This window comes from Sarcophilus harrisii, chromosome 1 (genome assembly GCF_902635505.1).
Source record: "Sarcophilus harrisii chromosome 1, mSarHar1.11, whole genome shotgun sequence".
Lineage (NCBI taxonomy): Eukaryota > Metazoa > Chordata > Mammalia > Dasyuromorphia > Dasyuridae > Sarcophilus > Sarcophilus harrisii.
The window spans coordinates 14,526,229-14,544,213 of record NC_045426.1 but is presented as its reverse complement, the minus strand read 5'-3'; the positions used below and the strand labels follow the sequence as shown (position 1 = coordinate 14,544,213).

The window sequence follows — 17,985 nt, the reverse complement described above, 5'->3', positions numbered from 1 at the left end:
GCCTTTTCCCAAACCCCAGCTGTTTTCCTGCTCTAACTGCTCCCTTGGGACAACCGACGATGTGACACCGCCCAGCAGCACAAGGCATGGATGCTCCGGCTGAGGTGAGTGCACTGGAGGGCACAGCCCCCCCCCCCGGCTGAGACCAGAGGCCTCCAACAAGTCCCACGTGTGGCTTGGGGCCCCATGCTCCAGGCAGGCAGCCCGGGGGGCACCCCCGAAGTCAGGCAGCCCCGGGATCGCGTCCCACTTCCCACTCAGAGACTACGTGATCCCAGGCAGGTCACTCAGCTTCCTCCTCTGTAAAGGAAGGGGGGAGGATGGAGCACCAGGTCCCCAGGTGGTGACTCCCAAGTGTCAAAGGCAGGACCCGGAAGGAGGAAGGGATCTGGCCCGAGTGGCCGAGGAGCCGGGTGGGCCCTCCCGCCTCCACCAGCCGACAAGGGCCCGGAGGCCCCTCCAGGGAGGCCCCCGCCAGCGGTGGGGGGGGGAGGGGGGGGCAAGCTGGCCACTTTCCCCAGACTCCCCTTGGGCAACAGCGTCGCTGTCAGAGAAAGGCCCCGGCACACTGTCTATTACACAACAGCTTCTGCCGGACATTCAGGGCCAGGCAGGACCCGCCTCGCTCCCCTTCTCCCAGGGCAGGGCCCGGCTCTCCTGCTGAGGAAGGAAATGGACACATGCGAGAAGCAAAGCTTGGCTTAGGCCGACGGCTGTTCTGTGATTTTTCTGCTCTGAAAGGGAAAAACAGAACGGGTGGGTTTTCTTCCCTACCTGGGAGGGCCAGCACACCTGCAGCGGGGACAGGGAGGGTCAACGGGCCGGGCCCCAAGGAGACGCCCCCCCTGGCCCCCAGCGGCGGCAGCTCCCCAGCCTGAGACCCCGCTGGCTGGAGAACACGCTCTCTGAGGAGGAAGGGTGGGGGGTTCCACTGGCACCGGGTTTCCATTTCCCGTCTGGTTCCATGATCTCACTGGGCCGGGTTAAAAGCTCGGCTCATCAGGGTCGGCCGGCCCCGCCTCCAGCAACATTTATTTCCTACCTTGGGTTTTGGCAGAGAAGCGGCCTCCGCCTTCCTAAGGGGGCCCCCCCTCTGGCCCTCGGCCCCATCAACCCATTCTTTGGGCTCGCAGAGAACGCGGGTGCTGCCCATGAGCGGGAAGGGGCTCCCCAGAAGGGGCCCAGAGCGAGTTCGCCAGGAAGCTTGACGTTAACGTCTGGTCTCAGGTCAGAAACGCGTGACTTTCAACCCCAAATCAGACACTGGCTGTGTGGTCTTGACAAAGTCACCCAACTTCCCTCCGCCTCGGTTCCCTCGTCTGTAAAACTGGGATAACAAGTGTTCCTACGTCCCAGGATGTGGCGAGAATCCTAGAAGTTAACATATGTAAAGTCCGTATAATATTATAATATATCATATATATACCATGAATATATTATATATAATAATGTGAATACTATTCATGTTGAATATTACTAGTAGTGGTATCATTATTGTGTGGGAAGAATTTTTAATGGGCAGAAAATGATATGAGGGGAGAGCTCGGTCTTCCCCACTGACGACGAAGTCATCCACAAGGTGCAGAGAAGACACAGAAGAGCTTCTGAATGAGACCAAGGCCAAGAGGCGACGCCCCTGCGAGGGAGGTTTCAGAACGGCCCCGTTAGGCCAGAAGGCCCCCGTCCGCCCCTGGCTGCCGGTGACTTGCCCCATGGGAAACTCCCGGCATCTCTCGCCGAGGCGTCCAGTTACTCCCTTCCGCCCCCGTTGTTGGTTCCCATGGTGGGGCCTAAATGGCTCCTTTTCCTGCCAGAAAATGTTCAGGAACAAAAGGCCAAACGGCAAAGAGCTGCCTCTAAACAGCACCGGGAGGGAGGCTGGCCTTACACACGGGCAAGTCGGAGGCTGCTTACTGAGAGTAATAGGAGGAGGAGGACAGGGGTGACAGCCCATTATCAGAGAGAACCAGAGGAACATTATACCGGGAGAAGGAGGAGGGGGGAAAAGGAGGAGGAGGAAGAGGAAGAAGAGGAGGAGGAGGAAGAAGAGGAAGATGAAGAAAAGGAAGGGGAGGAAGAGGAAGAGGAGGAGGAGGAAGAGGAGGAAAAAAAAAGAACTAATGTTTATATAGCACTTCAAACTTTGCCAACTGCATTACCAAAAATATGTCACTGGAACTTCACAACCACCCTGGGAAGTGGAGGCTATCATTAGCCCCATTTCACAGAGGAGAAAACTGAGACACAGAGGGCACCTTGGCCAGGCTCCCAGAGAAGGGAAGGCTTTCTGCAGGCGGTGACCCCTGAGCTGAGCCCCAAGGAAGCCAGGGATTCACAGTCTGCATCTTGGAGGAAACCGCTTCCAGCTGGGGAGCCCCCGCAGCAGGCAGATGCGGTCAGAAGGCGGCCAGCTCTCCCAGCTCCGCTGAAAGCCGACCACCTACGAGAGCCGGGGGCTCTGGGAGAGCCCCTGCGGCCGAGACCCGCCCCCCCCCATTCCTTCCATGGGAGTCCTCTTGGCTGCTCAGAAACTTCCTCGGTCCCGAAGCTTCCCAATAACAACAATAATCCCAGTCAGCTTCTACAAAATGCTTTTCCCACATCCACAGATAGACAAATGGTTGCTTTCCATGGATAGTCTCCTAAAAGCCCAAGTCACGGAGGGCTCTGAACCCCCCCCCCAGAGGACTGTGTGTGACCCCGGGAGTGAGGGGGCCTCACTGATTTGGGGGAGGGGCTCCATCAGAGGCTTTAGGAAGAGCCCTTTGACCACTCAGGGAAGGAGCAGCATTTGCTCCATTCCCAGGATCCAGCTCCCCCCCTTCCAGCCTCAATTTCTTTTCTGTTACAGAGACTCAGGTGGCAGCCCCTGATCCGCTCCGACTTTGACTCTCGGCTCCATGAGCGGTTCCACTCTCTAATAAAGTCCAGGTTTGGGGATCCAGGCTGAGGTGAGCCCCAGGATCCCCAAGAGGCTGCAGGGCCCCCTCCACATGGTCTCTGAGGAGCTCTGCTGCCGGAGGATACCCCATGTTGGCTCAGTCCCAACCCAACGGCCCAGGGCGAGTCTCAGGCCCCACATGGGGCTGGCTTGGGTTTGGGGGGCATCCGCAGGCCCCCGAAGCAACCAGACTTGGAGATGTGCAGGTGCCGCAGGTGCCAAACGGTTGGAAGGTCTTGCTTCTTGCTCCTGTCCCCGGGCCGGCCGCTGCCACTGGGACTGCCAAAGCTGTCGTGAGCAACGTGAGCCCGCCCCTGACCCAGGCGAGACCCTCATCTCTGGCCGCCCGCGTGCCGGGGCCCTTGGCCAGATGGGACTCAGATGATGTGCTGCCATGGCTCCAGGGAAGGCCTGAGTGAGGGCCTGAGCCTATCCTCCTCTGGAGGCCTCCCCTCCCTCAGCACGGACATGGGCTCTGCAAATGGGTTCAATTGAACCCAAAGGAAGGGTTTTGCTTTTAACTCTGCTGGGGAGGGAAAGAACTCCCGATTTCCCAGAAATCACAGGAGCAGCCCTCCCACCCATACCCCTTAAAATATATTAGTGAGCGTTAGAGAAGCAGGGAGGGAGTCCCTGAAGCCGGCGACGAGTCAGGAGACACGGTCACACCCCACGTCAGACACTTCCTAGCCACGTGGCCCGAGTAAATTCTAGAACTCCTCTGAGCCTGGGTTTTCCCATCTGTGAAATGGGGGCAAAACAACACTAAGTGAATCAGAGCACCGTTGTGAGGATCCAGAGACCGTGTATAAGGCACCTTGCAAGCCTGAAAAATCCTCTGAAGTGGAATCAACATTATGGTGATTTGACCAAACTTTCCAACTTCCCCTTCGCCCCAAACACAACCTCCCTTCTGAGGCCGGCGATTTCCAGCAGTAGGAGGCCACCGTCTCCATGACAGAACCACAGAATGCACGAGGTGGAGGGGCCTCCACTGCCCTGTTACACCCCAGCCCCCACAGAACAGCCAAGGAAGGAGAGCCTTCCAATCTCCTGGAAGCCCTGGGAGCGAGGGAGCCCGTCTGACGTCCAGCCCAAAGGAATCTCGAGGCGCTTCTGGAGGGCTCCGCCCTCTGCGCCACACAGCCGGGTACATGAGAGCTTCCCGTAGGGGAAGACGGCCAGCTTGGCCAGCCACTCTCCCTGCCCCTCAAAGCTCCTCTTCTCCAGCTCAAACAGTCTGAGATTTAGAGCCAGAGACTGGGAGCTTGTTCATTCCTAATCTGAGTTTGGGCAAGTCCCTTCCTCTCCATGGGCCTCAGTGTACTCATCCATAAAATGGGGGAGTTGGACGGGATGACTTCCAAGGTCTCTTCTAGTTCTAAATCTGATCAGAAAGCCAACGGAAGAGAATATTTATACTATTTATAATATATTATGTTATATTATATTATATATACAGAGACAGAGAGAAAGATGGATGAACAGAATAACCAGACAGACAGACAGATAAAGAGAGAGAGACAGAGATATGGATGGATGACTGGCTGAATGAATGGGGAGGAGAAAGAGAGAGATGGATGGAAAGAAAGGAAGGAAAGAAGGAGGGAGGGAGAGGCCTACATCCCACCCTTAAGCATCAGGAAGCTGGGACACGTCCAGAGGAAGACGCCCAAATGGATGAGAGAAAACGAGACACAAGAGCGGGCCAGGGGCGCTGGTGCTGTTCGGTGCTGATTGTGGCTGGCGTGATTGGTGAAGGAGATGGGCAGGCCCGGGGCTGGGAGGGGTCAGGCTTGCTTCGCTTGGCCCTGGGGGGCAGAACTGGGAGTGGGGGGAACACCGGCAAAGCAGAACTTTGGGCTCAATGCTAAGAGAGAGCCCCGACAGTTAAATCTGTCCCGAGGAGTGAGGGCCCTGGGTGCCATTGCCCCCTCCCACTGCAGCCCCGGCCACCTTTGGACAGAGAGAGGATGAGCTTGCCAGGGGTGGAATAAGTGGGAGCCCCGTCCAGGCCCGGCTTGGCCAGGAGGACCCCCGAGACCGCTGCCAGCTCCGAGATGCCAGCCCGGGATATTTATCCCTCTAATGAAAGGCTTGGATTTTTTCCCTAATAATATTGGAGCAGCTTCCAGAGGTTTACAAACCCCGGCCATTTGTGGCCCACAGCAGGGAGGATCAAAGTCCTGCCTCTGAAGGAGCCGTGAATCACTCTGTCACTCTTCTGCCAACCATCTCCCAGGCAGTGGGCACTGCAGGAGCCTGCCTCTGGGGGGGGGGCGGCTGGGCTGCTTCACCTCCCACTCCTTCCCTGCCCCCCCCCTTCTGAGAACACTCAAGGCTTTCAGGTTCCATCTTTATTTCGAGTTCACCTGGGGACAAATTAGTTCCAGAAGAGAAAGGCCCGGATCGCAGCCTCCCGCCAACTTTCCGGAATTCCTCCCAGAGACACAGCCTCTGCACAGAGACGAGCCGGGAAGAGAGTTTGGGGGGACCTGGAGCCGACGGCCAGGCAAAAGCTCCCGCCCTGCACAGACGGCCTGTAGTCAGCATAAGCCCGAGCCAACGACTTCTTGTATCGTCAGAAAGGGCTAAGTAAGCACCTACTGTGTGCCAAGCCCCGGGAAGAAGCATCCAATAGGCCCAGAGGGTCTCAGAAGGAGTGATGGGCTTGGACGGGACACTGAGCCCCGGAGCCTTGGTTTCCCCGGGAGTAAGATGGAGAGATGGAGCCCCATGGCTTCCGAGGCCCCTTCAGGCTCTATGGTCCTTTCCTCTGTGCACAGGAGCCTTGCCTTTCATGGGAAGGAAACCTCCCTTTCATAGGAAGACATTCTGGGGAGTGGAAGCTAGAGGTCGATTCCAAGAATAAGGCAGAAGGGAAGAAAGCCGTGCTGGGGCCCCACCCATGAGCATTACTAGGACCTAACCAAGTGCAATCTGGGACGGTGAGTTGGGCCCAGAGCGTCTCCTGGCTGCTGGCCAGCGTTCCCATGAAGTCCTGGCGCCTTGGGGAGCGAGGAACAGCTCTCCCGGGAATCCAGGGCTGCAAACTGCTCAAAGGGAGGCAGAGATGGGGCAGGGACCCAAAGCCGGGGCGAATGTTCTCTGCTGGAAGCCTGGCAGCCCCGTGGAGCCTTGGGGAGCGGGGAGCAGCTCTCCCGGGAATCTGGTGGTGCAGTGGGTAGAGCACCAGCCCTGAAGTCAGGAGGACCTGAGTTCAAATTTGATCTCAGACACTTAACACTTCCTGGCTGTGTGACCCTGGGCAAGTCACTTAACCCCAAGTGCCTCAGCAAAAAATAAATAAAAGCACAGGCTCCGCCCACAAACAAAGGTGAGGAGGCTCTCCTCCGGCCCAGGACACCCCTGGGCAGCCTAGACAGGCAAGTACCCAGAGTGACTATGCCTGCAGTTCGGGCAGGTCGCCACCTGGAGGCAGTCACTCGCAGCATATTAGAGCATCAGGATGCAAACGTGTCTGCTCCAAAATCACAGACTTTTACAAAAAGAGAGACTTTCTCCTGACTCCGAGGCCATTTAGTCCCAAAACCTCATTTTACAGATGAAGAAACTGAGGCCAACATTAAGGGGCCTGCCAAAGGTCAGAGACAAAAGGACAGACTCTCCTTGGGCACTAAAAGCCATGATAACTCAGTCCTTGGCCACCTGCCAACCTTTAACCCTTCGCTCCAGCCACGCCATGAGCCGGCCCTGCTGCCCCAGGGCTGCCCCTGAATCCACTGCCTTTATGCCGGCTCTCTGCCCCACCTGGTCCCAGAGACCCAAATCCAGCCTCAGCTGCTACAGGTCACTTAAACTCCGTCTGCCTCGGTTTCCCCATCCCTGAAGTGGGGATAATGCTAACGCCCACCTCCCAGACCCGCAAGGAGGGTCAAACGAGGTGATGTTTGTACAATAATTGGCCCTGGGCTGGCACACAGTAGTCACCATAGAAATAAATGTTAGCTGCTATTATTTATCATTATTATGGAACATTGCGTATCATGCTGGATTTTTTCCTTGTTTACTTTTGCTGAAATATTCTCCCCAGAGAAAAGATCCATTTAAAAAGACAGGTGACAAAAATAAAAGATATCTATAAAAATACAAATGTCTGCTATTATTAATACCCAACAACAACAACAACAAAAACCCTGGTCTTTATTTTAGACAGTTGGGTACAGTGAACAGAGAGCCAGGAAGCCGTGGGTTAAAGCACTATCTCTGACCTTTCCTAGTAATGTGGCTCTGGGCAGGTCACATAATTTCTCTTAACCTCAGTTCCCACATCTGTAAAACGGGGACAGTGATCACGTCTGTTTTACTGGATTGTGCCGAGTTCCAAACGAGATAATCCACACAGAGCATTCTGCAAACTTCAAAATGTTCTGTCAGCTATTATTATTATAAGCTATAAAATATATTATTTTATCAGCCATAAATGTCAGCCACTCTTATGATTATCAGATGTAACACAAAGCCATTTACGGATCTGAAGAAAAAGCCGCTCCGGGAAAGCATCGCGCCAAGGAATGATTTAAGACAAACATCTGCCTCCTTCCCCCCAGCAGAGGCAGCCACGGGAAATGGTCAAGGTCCCTTCCTCCAGTGGAGGCAGCCACGGGAAATGGCCAGGGTCCCTGCCTCCATCCTTGGAAGCAGCCAGGGGAAATGGTCAAGGTCCATTCCTCCATCGGAGGCAGCCACGAGAAGGAGTCAGGGTCTTTCTCACTCATTCATTTCACTGATCCCCGAAGCTTTGCCACCAGTGTGGTTCCCACTGGGTTGGATGAGTCCATTTGGATCTTGCTTTCAAGGAAAGATTTCAAGGTCAACGGGAGCAAGATGGGCATGAGCTAAGCCCAGAATGTTCAGGAGGCAGGAAGAGAGAGACCGGCCAGGTTGGGATGGGGCAGGGGGTAAGACAAAGGGGATTCTAACCCTTACTGTGTCCATTCAGGAAGCCTCAAGTAAAGACACCAAAAGTTTGGGGGACATTAAGTAAGAGAACAAAAGGAAAAGACTGCAGAGAATACTGGGTAGGCCGCCTCCAATGTTCCCCCAAAACAATCCATCACTACTCTATTCTCTCTTGACTATAAACAACAATAGTACAGTTATAGAGTGTTTGAGGTTCACAAACCACGTACACACATATACATGTGGATGGATGGTCATTATGTTGTGTGCTCATGTGTAAGTGTGGAAAGAGGAGAGAAGAAGAGGGGAAAAGGGAGGGAGGGAGAAAAGGGAGAGGGAGAAGAAAGCTAGATCGGGAGCTTGGATTCAATTACGCATGTATTAAATCCTTAATCTACGCCAGGCACAAGGCTAAGGGCCGGGGCTACAAACTCAACAAACAAGACAGGCCCCTGCCCTCAAAGAGCTTACATTCTAATGAGGAAAGACAAAATAAAAGAGCTAGAAAAGGAAGGAGAGGGAGGGAAAAAATCCAAAAGCCCCAGGCTGAGCCAGCTCAGAAGTAAGGACTGGGGGTGCAGCTACTGTCCCCAATGGAGGCTCCGGGGGGGGGGGGGGGGGGGCACAGCAGCCAGAGAAGGCTGCTGGGATGGAGGTGGGAAAATTCTGCAGAGACAGAAGCTAAGCCAGATTGCCCTGAGCCACTATGACCCTCATTCAGATGCAGCCTCCAAGCTTTGTCACCTGTGGGACCGTGAATGTCTCCTCTCCCTGAGCCTCAGACAAGTCTCTAAAACTTATCTACAACATCAGGGCTGCCTCCTTTAGGGGGAAGGCCCCATCTTTGGATTCTCTACCTCCCTGACCAGGTCCTTTGCCCCAAAGGACTTAACCCTTTTGCCTCCAGAAACTCCTGCCTTTGGGTCCTTCCTGGTCCTTATCTCAGTCCCTGTTATCTCAGTCCTTGTTATCTCAGTCCCTATTATGTCAGTCCCCTGGCACAAGGGGCTTGACTCTAACCATTCCCCACTCCATTACTCAGCCTTCTCACAGCCACCTTGCCGCTATACAATTATCCCCCATGTCAAGTCACCAGAGTGAATTGTTGAACCATAATCACCATTACTGCTGGAGAGGGTATGTCCATCTATACTTCCATGACCTCATTCATCAAGCCAGTACCTTTCCAGTCAGTCGGTAAACATGAATAAGCGCCTACTGCGCACCACATACCGTGCTGACGTCAAACTTGATACAAACAGTCAACTGGGGCTAATCTCAGGAAAGCTCAGGTATTAAGGGGAATTAGGAAAGGCTTCCCACAGAAGGAGGGTTTTTTTTATCTGAGATTTGAGGAATCCAGGAGACCCAAGAGGAAGCGGACGTGAGGATTTCAGATAATCAGAGAAAATGACCAGAATGGGGAGCTGGATTATATTGTGGAAGGAGCGGCAAGGAAGGGGCTATCACTGGAAATAACCACTCATCCAGAAGAGACACTTCTTCCATTGGAGAGCCCTTTGAAAAGGCAAAGACCCCTAGGATTTCGAGCACTTAGCACATTTCTTGGCGCACAGGAAACGCTTTATAATTGCTGCTTCCTTCCTTTGTTCTCTCCAAAATCCAGCAGTGACAGCCCGTTATGCTCAAGCAGTGGATGCTGAGCGTGTGGGGAACCCTTGGAGGAACCCAGCCACCCAAAGACCCCAAGTCAGATATACACACACGAGCATGCGTGTTTATGGGGCTCCCCTTCTGCTAGGATTAGAGCTTGGACTCAGTTTATCTCCTGGCAGCATCTTGAATAGTCTCTCTCATAAAAGTGAGAAGAATAAAGCTCTTAAGAGAATGAAACTGACCTTTCTGAAGCCAATTCAGATAAACTCACAGATTCACTTTACAAGAGAAATGAGTTCCTGCCCCTCCATTCCTCCGCCATAAAGCATAAGCCTCTGAAAGCCCAAAAGCCAATTCTGTACTTAACAACCTATAAAAGGCGGCCTTGGGCTGCATTTAACAAGGAGCTCCCAGCACTCCTCAGAGGGTCCAGGTACGCGTTTCTGTCCTAACAACTTCCTCTGCTGCAGAAGTTCTGCGGTGCCATAACCCAAAGCCAGAACAAAGAGCAGTAAGAGAATCCAAATGTCTGACAGGTCAACGAGTCCACTCTCAGCCCTCTGCTGAGCCTCCCACAGGAGGCAGCGTGGTCAAGTGCATAGAATCAGATGGACACTGAATCAGAGTAGCAGGTACAACAGAACTTAAGGGAAGAGGTCAGGTAGAGCAGGAGTAAGAGGAGAGAATTGAGCTACATTCTTATTTGAACAAGCAAGTCAAAAACGAGCAATTATTAAGTGCCTACTCTATGCAAAGAATGACAAAATCAGTCCCTGCACTCATCTAACTCACAGTCTAATTAATGAGGGAGACGACATGCAAACAGCTTAGATACAGACAGGAGGGATGGGCGTTGAGCTTAGCGCCCAGCTAAGGGCAATAGAGCTTCAATTTACAAGCATTTTTCTCACAACTCTACACTTACATTGATATCTCATTGTGAGGGGAGAGAAGGCAATTGGGGTTAAGTGACTTGCCCAGAGTCACACAGCATTTGAACTCAACTTCAGGGCTGGTGCTCTATCCACTGGGCTACCTAATCTGTTATCTCATTTTATAAAATAATTAACTGAGGATCAGTCAGTCAACAAGCATTTATTAATTGCTTGCTGTGGCTCAGAGTCCCAAAGCTAAGGAGAAGTAAAGTTAGGACTAGGACACGTGTCTTCTCTCTCCTAGGCCAGGGCTCTGTCATTGTCCATTTCTGTCCCTTCTCGGGTCACTTTCTTTACTTTAATAAAGCTTTTGTGGACCCTAGCATCCTTCCTCAATCTCAGGTCATGCTGAGTATTAGGATCCTATTGCTTCACTCTTGATTCCTCATGGCACATCATGGTACCAGTGATTTATACTTTATTTATACTTTATACTAGTCTAGGGAAGGTCAAAAGGGAGAGTGAAGGGAGGGATGGACAGATGGATGGATGAACGGACAGAGAGCCAGCTTAAGAAACTCAAACAACTTGAGAGAGGGCAAGAACAAGAGCGAGAGGAGAAAGTCTGGGAGCCAGGACTGGGATCAAGTTAGTATATATCCAATTAATTGTAGGGACAAATTGTGAGACTTAAAAAATGGAGAGAAAAAATCTATATAAACACAGTAAGTGATAGAAAACGCAATTTTAACCCTATAATTCTAACTTTAAATATAAAGGAATTCAATTCCCCAGTAAAACAAGAATGGAAGAATAGAAAAAACAATTTGCCGCATTTAAAAAATACATCGAAAAAATAAGGCCGTGCAAAATGAATATGTAAGGCTATCAAAAAACAGGGGTTTCAATCATGTTATTTGACGGGCAAAAATAAAAATTCACAGCATCGAGAGGGATAAGCAATCATGCTCAAAAGCATCATAGATAAAATAATTATTAAGTATAGATGGACCAAATGACAGAGCATTTAAATTCATCAAGAGAAAGTCAAATGAACTAGCAAAAGACTAAGACAGTTATGGTATGTTTTGTTGTGGTTTTGAGGCTGGGTCTCCCCATGTCACACAGGCTAGAATTACAGCAACCATTTTCCAGACTATTCCCACTGCTGATTGGCGAGGGAGTGTGGACTCCCTCTCTATCTATCCTGGGAAAGTTCTCCCCTCTATCAGCAGCCCAGTGACCCGTGGCTCTCAAGGGTTCACCATGTCGTTGCCAGACTTGGAATGGACACATGATTGGCTTAAGACTCTGTAGCTCCGGACTCTGGATCTCAGATGATTCCCTTGCCTCCATTTCCCCAATAGCAAGGATTACGGACATGGACTGCCATGTCTGACCTACATATCTCTTCACACTGTCCCCTCAGGTATTACTGTGCCAGCCTGGCTAGGCTAGCTATAGGTCTTCCCTACCCATCGGGGGTCCCCACAGCCTTCTCAGGGAACCATAAATTTCACACATTTAATCTGCACAATCAAAATGGCTCCTATTAGCATGACCTGGGCCAACCTAGCCATGTGTAACCCTAAACAACTTAAAACCATAAAACAAAAATTTTCACCTCTAGTTCTCCTTCTAAGTGTAATTTTTGCCTCAGTTTACAAACACTCATTAGGGGAGAGGGCGCTTTGTCACACTTGGGGGATCCCTGCTTCACTCTGAATTCCAAGCCTCAGACTCTCATGTCAAAAACCAAAGCAGCCAGCAGGAAGTGGCCATGTTGCTTTCTCAGTCTCTCTCTCCCCATCCGGGGCCTCACCTCGGCAGAGTTAAGGAACAGGAAAGCGATCTTCACAGTGATCGACTAAAACCAAATGTCACCCTAATATTTCAGTTATTGCTGAAATAAAAGTTCCCTCCCGATTTCCTAGATCTCTAACTTAAGGATGCTTCCCCCTTTGGGGAGCATTGTTAAAACCAGAAGGCCAAGCACCTTCCCAAAGGGCGAGATTTCTGGAAACAGACTGTTTACATTTGGAAAATCTCAGGGGTTCTGGTGACTTGACCAGGAAAGGGGGGAGGAGAGGGGAAGTCAGCACGTCCATCAAGACTGTGAGAAACAGTCCTGGGCTGCTCAGATTCCCAAGAAGTCCTTGACCCAAGAGGTGCCCAGAGAGGCCGAGGGGAGCCTGTAAACAAGGCCTGGTCCAGATCTAGAAGCAGCCTGGATCTTTCCTCAGGCTACCAGGGTCAAGTCTGGCCCTTTGAAGGCTGACAGAAAATGAAAAGCAGCAGGGCCCCCTTGGAGGGGATGTCACCTGCTTCTTTCATGGTTATTTTCCTATTAACTCCCATTAAAATCTTTTTTTACCCTGCCCCCTCCTTCTTACATACACACAGGGTATCTGTCAAAATAACATTTTCTCCCTTTAAAGGTACTTTTTAAAAGTTGTACCATAAGCCTTAGTTTTAAAAAGGGATAAAATACAATTCTTAGACAACTAGGAAAGGGAAAGGCAAGGACCCCTTGATAGGATGGAAGAAGGGAAGGAACAGGGCAGCGTCAAACTCATCCCCAACCTCTGTGTTCTGTGGGGCTCCAGGACAACCGAGTCGAGGGGATCGCAGAAATGATGAAGAGGAAAGGTTGCTGCGTTGGAAGACCTCTCGCTCCCAATCTGCATCACTTGGAGCAAGCCATTTTATCTATCTAATCCTCCATTTCAGAGGATGGACTTTGAAAACCAGAGTCCAACCTCTTCTTTTTACTTATAACGAAACTGAGGCAGAAAACTCAAATGACTTGCCGAGAGTCCCTTGGTAGTATGTATCAAAAACAGCATTTGAACTCGGGTCTTTCTCACTTCAAGTGCAGAGCCCAATCACTACAGAAAGTTCCTTTTCCCTTCCTTGCCCTTCCTTGTCCTGCTTTGGAGATGTTGGCAGTTGTCCCCAGAGTTTGGAAGGCAAACGGGACCCACGTATCCCTCCTCTGTCGCCCCTCTCTCCTGCTCCGGATTCCCATCCTGGGGCATTTAACCATAAAGCCTTTCCTTGTGTGAGTTTAAAAGCGCCATTGTTTGGTATGGCTGGTCTAATTTTTCAAGCAACCCTTCCCCCTTTAAATCCAAGGGCAACTGTGACAAAGTAAGGCAATTCCCAGCACTGAATGTAAGATCATTTTTGGCTCTCTCTGAATCACCTTCCATTAGAGAAAAAACCATTCCCCTGCTACGCCCCAAACACACACGGGGACAGAGATCGAGGTCTCTCACTCTGTGACGGCGATCGCCTGGAAGGGAGCGGGACCTCGCCTGGGGGCCACGCCTAGGGACCACGCCTGGGGACCACGCAGACTTACCTTCTGCCACATGTTGATGAAAAACAGCTCTCGAGAGACATTGAAGGAGACGTTGGTATCATAGGCATCGTCTCCCAGGTTGGAGATGGAAATGTTAAGGGAAAGATTCTTTACGGCTCCCAGGGCCAGGTACGGCATGTCTGCGTCGACCCTGGAATTATAAGCAGAAAGACATTAGTTTGGACCGGCAAGGTCCTGGCAGGAGAAGTGGTGGGTATTGGACGTGCACGCAGTGTTCGCTTTATGTCAATTCTCATTAAGCAAATTCAATTTTACATAAAGAATACATATATAATATATAAAGAAATCCATATCCCCAAAAGCCGCCTCTGTTTACCGTATCCTGCAGTAGTACTGGGCCTTCTCCCTCTGTTCCTGCCCCGTGGCTTGACGCTCTACAGCTTCCTACTCCCACCAAAACCCCTTCCAAGTGACAGCAGAACAGCCTGATAAGAGCTCTCAAGTGTCCTCTAGGCTTCTCTTCTTCGGGATCCAAAGGATTAGCATAATGATAGTTAATAATGGAACGAGGACGAGATAATCCTTTGACCGAAATCAAAATTCTGAACTCCCCATGTTAGGTGGTCACCAATACTCATAAGTCATCACACCAAGGACGTGAACTCCTTGGAGAAGGGGCTGGGTTTTGCTTCTTTGTGTATCCCTAGCACTTAGCACAGTGCCTGGAACACAACCGGTGTTTAGTGTTTATTGGCCATGGATGCCGATTGATTAATGTGGAAAGCATCGAGTGCTATATAACTACGGGGTTACTGTTTTATAAGAGTGGAGAAGGAAGGCTACAGGTCTGTGGTTTTATCCATGGAGGAGACTCCAAGACACAAGAAGTTCCTTCACTGGAGCTGACTTCTGACTGGACGGTAAGTTCCAGTCTTAGAACGGTGACTCAGCCCTGAGAAGGGCCTCGGTCATGTGTATCTATTGGCACATAAGGGTCAGAATCAGGATTTGCACCTGGATCCTCCAGATTTCAAGGCTGTGCTTCTGGATATATCCTCAGCCACTGATTCCTTAGTTTCACCTTTTTGCCACCCAGCCATGCCCTTGGAAACTGACTTCCAGATACCATGCCTATGCTCAAATTAAGATTTGCAAGTTTGGAACTCCCACCATGAGGCTGTGCCATCCTTATTAGTGAGAGCATGAGAACCAGCTGATAAAGCTCTCAAGTGTCCTCTAGGCTTCTCTTCTGGTACATCAGACTGGCATCACATCCTAACCCCAAACATCTTCCTGCCAGCCACTGCTAGCACCAGCCCTGCCCCCTTTATTCACCTCTTACTCTGAGCACCCTAAACAAATTAATCCTATTGCTCCCAGAAAAGGAGGCATCCATGATTCTAGTATCATCCCTGGGACTTGCATTAGAATGTAAGTTCCCTGAGGGTAAGAACTGTTTCACTTTTGTGTTTGTATCATCAGTGCTTAGCATGGGGCTCAAAACTTAAAACAAGTGCTCCATAAATTCTTATTTGTTCATTTCATGCTGTCTTATTTTTTTTCTGTATATTGCTGTATTTGTGAGAGAGGAAATATAAGATTTTAAAAAAAACAAGGTTAATGCATTCTCAGCTCAGCCTGTCTAAACAGTAAAAAGTATATGACACTTCAATTAGGTATCAGATGCCAAAACAGAAATTCTGAAAGGAGATGAGGAAATTGTTTGTCTCCATTTTTTGCCATTCTTTTAGACAGAGCATAACATCCATCCCCTGAAAATCCCATCTTTCCTACTTTGGAAGCAAAAGCATTGATGGTCTGAACTGATCTGAAAATTTAATTTAGTAGAGAATTCCAAATCCCTGTAAGGGTGCCAAGAAAACAGACCCCTGACCCCCAAGTGATTGCTGAAGTTATTTACTATGTAGGTTAATTTAATTTTAACTGGACCCAAAGAGATACTAAAGAAGGGAAAGGGACCTGTATGTGCCAAAATGTTGGTGGCAGTCCTTTCTGTAGTGGCTAGAAACTGGAAAATGAATGGATGCCCTTCAATTGAAAAATGATTGGGTAAATTGTGGTATATGAATATTATGGAATATTATTGTTCTATAAGAAATGACCAGCAAGATGATGTCAGAGAGGCTTGGTGAGACTTACATGAACTGATGCTGAGTGAAATGAGCAGGACCAGGAGATCATTATATACTTCAACAACGATACTGTATGAGGATGTATTCTGGTGGAAGTGGATTTCTTCCACAAAGAGACCTAATTCAGTTTCAGTTGATCAATGATGGACAGAAGCAGCTACACCCAAAGAAAGAACACTGGGAAATGAATGTAAACTCTTTGCATTTTTGTTTTTCTTCCCAGGTTATTTTTACTTTCTGAATCCAATTCTTCCTGTGCAACAAGAGAACTGTTCGGTTTTGCACACATAGATTGTATCTACGATATACTGCAACATATTTAACATGTATAGGACTGCTTGCCATCTAGGGGAGGAGGTGGAGGGAGGGAGGGGAAAAATCGGAACAGAAATGAGTGCAAGGGATAATGTTGTAAAAAATTATCCTGGCATGGGCTCTGTCAATGAAAAGGTATTATAATAAAATAATAATAATAATAATTTTAACTGGACTCAAGGCTATTTCTGAAGGCATCCCACTCAAGATGGTTTGAGAAAACTCTTTCAACTTGAACATGAGCAGAAATTATATGAATTAGTGCTCGTCAACCTATCCCAGAATGGTATCATCCTCGGTGGCACAGGGCCTTTGCTCACGGCTGTACCTCTTGCCCCAAATAACCCCTTCTCTCCCTGGAGGATTTCTAGCTCCCTTCAAGGCAAAAGTCAACTGCCGCCTCCTACATAAGGCTCACCCTGAGCTCAGCATTGCTAGTGAAGGAATTCTTCATTTCCAAAATGTCTATTTACTTTGAATATATGATATATTTTTCTTGTATGTGTATTTCCTTTATATATGTAGTGTGTTTACTTTGTAAATGTGGCAGGTTTGTTTTGTATGTATAGTATATTTACTCCGCATATATGACATGTTTACTTTGTATATGTGGTTTGTTTACTTTGTATATGTTGTATGTTTACTTTGTATATGTTGTATATTTACTTTGTATATGTTTTATGTTTACTTTGTATATGTGGTTTGTTTACTTTGTATATGTTGTATGTTTACTTTGTATATGTGGTACATTTACTTTGTATATGTTGTATGTTTACTTTGTATATGTGGTTTGTTTACATTAACTTTGCACATGTGTACATTTACTCTGCATATATGGCATATTTCCTTATTTTTGTACTTATCTTTATTAATTTTTGCCAGGATAATATAAGCCTCTTGAGGGCAGGACCTATTTCCTTTTTGTCAACTCCTAGCCCTAGAATGGTGTCTGGAACACAGCATATGTTTAATAAATACGTGTTCAAAGTATTACTACTGACTCCAGAAACAAATGCTAGCTTCCAAATATGTGACACTGGGAAAAGTCATCTTGTCAGTTTTTTCACCTGTGTAATGGGGACAATTCTCTTCATCCAAATCAAACAAGATCATTCATATGAAACACTTTCCCAATTAAGTATCTGATATTTATGGTTCTATTTTTAAAAACTCAAAATTTCATAGAGTGAGAAAGCTGAGAAGAACCATGGAGGGTTATTAATTCCAACTCTCTCATTGTGAAGATGAGAAACACTAAGATCCCATTCACAGAGTTGGAGGATCCTAGAATGGAAGCGACCTCAGAAATAATCTAGTCCAGTGTCCAAATAAATGTCATCATCACTGTTATCCTCATCCTCACCATCATCCTCCTCATCATAACATTTATAGACTATCCAGGCCCTGTACTCAGCATTTTACAAATATTATCTCATAAGAGCCTCAGAACAACCCCGTGAGATTTGTATTAATATTCCCCTTATTTTACTGAGGCAGAATTAAGTGACTTACCCACAATAAGGCTAGATTTTGAGACTACTCCAGCCCCAGAACTCTCTATCCACTGCACCATCTCATTTTACAAGGAAGGAAACTGACGCCCAAAGAAAATAAGTGATTTTGGGAGGTCACCCAAGTCATAAGACACAGAGCCAGAATCAGAACTCTGAGCTTCTGTCTCCAATGCTGGGGCTTGTTCCACACACTATCCTTCCTCCACTGAGAAACAAATTTCTAAAAACCTCATACCCATCAAATTGTCAAAAATCATTATCAGCAAAAATAAAAAAAGTCAATGCTGGCAGGGCCGTGGAAAAATAGGAACGCTCATTCCCT

The 17,985-nt window shown here is 48.9% G+C and overlaps 1 protein-coding gene across 1 annotated transcript in view; it reads right to left on the bottom strand.

Annotated features, from left to right (window-relative positions):
- The window catches only part of ITGA9 (integrin subunit alpha 9), a 287,368-nt gene that overhangs the window by 87,165 nt on the left and 182,218 nt on the right, over window positions 1-17,985 (bottom strand). Inside the window, exon 18 of the mRNA XM_031962459.1 lies at window positions 13,721-13,871. Coding sequence (XP_031818319.1) covers window positions 13,721-13,871 — 151 coding nt within the window. The remainder of the gene's footprint in view (window positions 1-13,720; window positions 13,872-17,985) is intronic.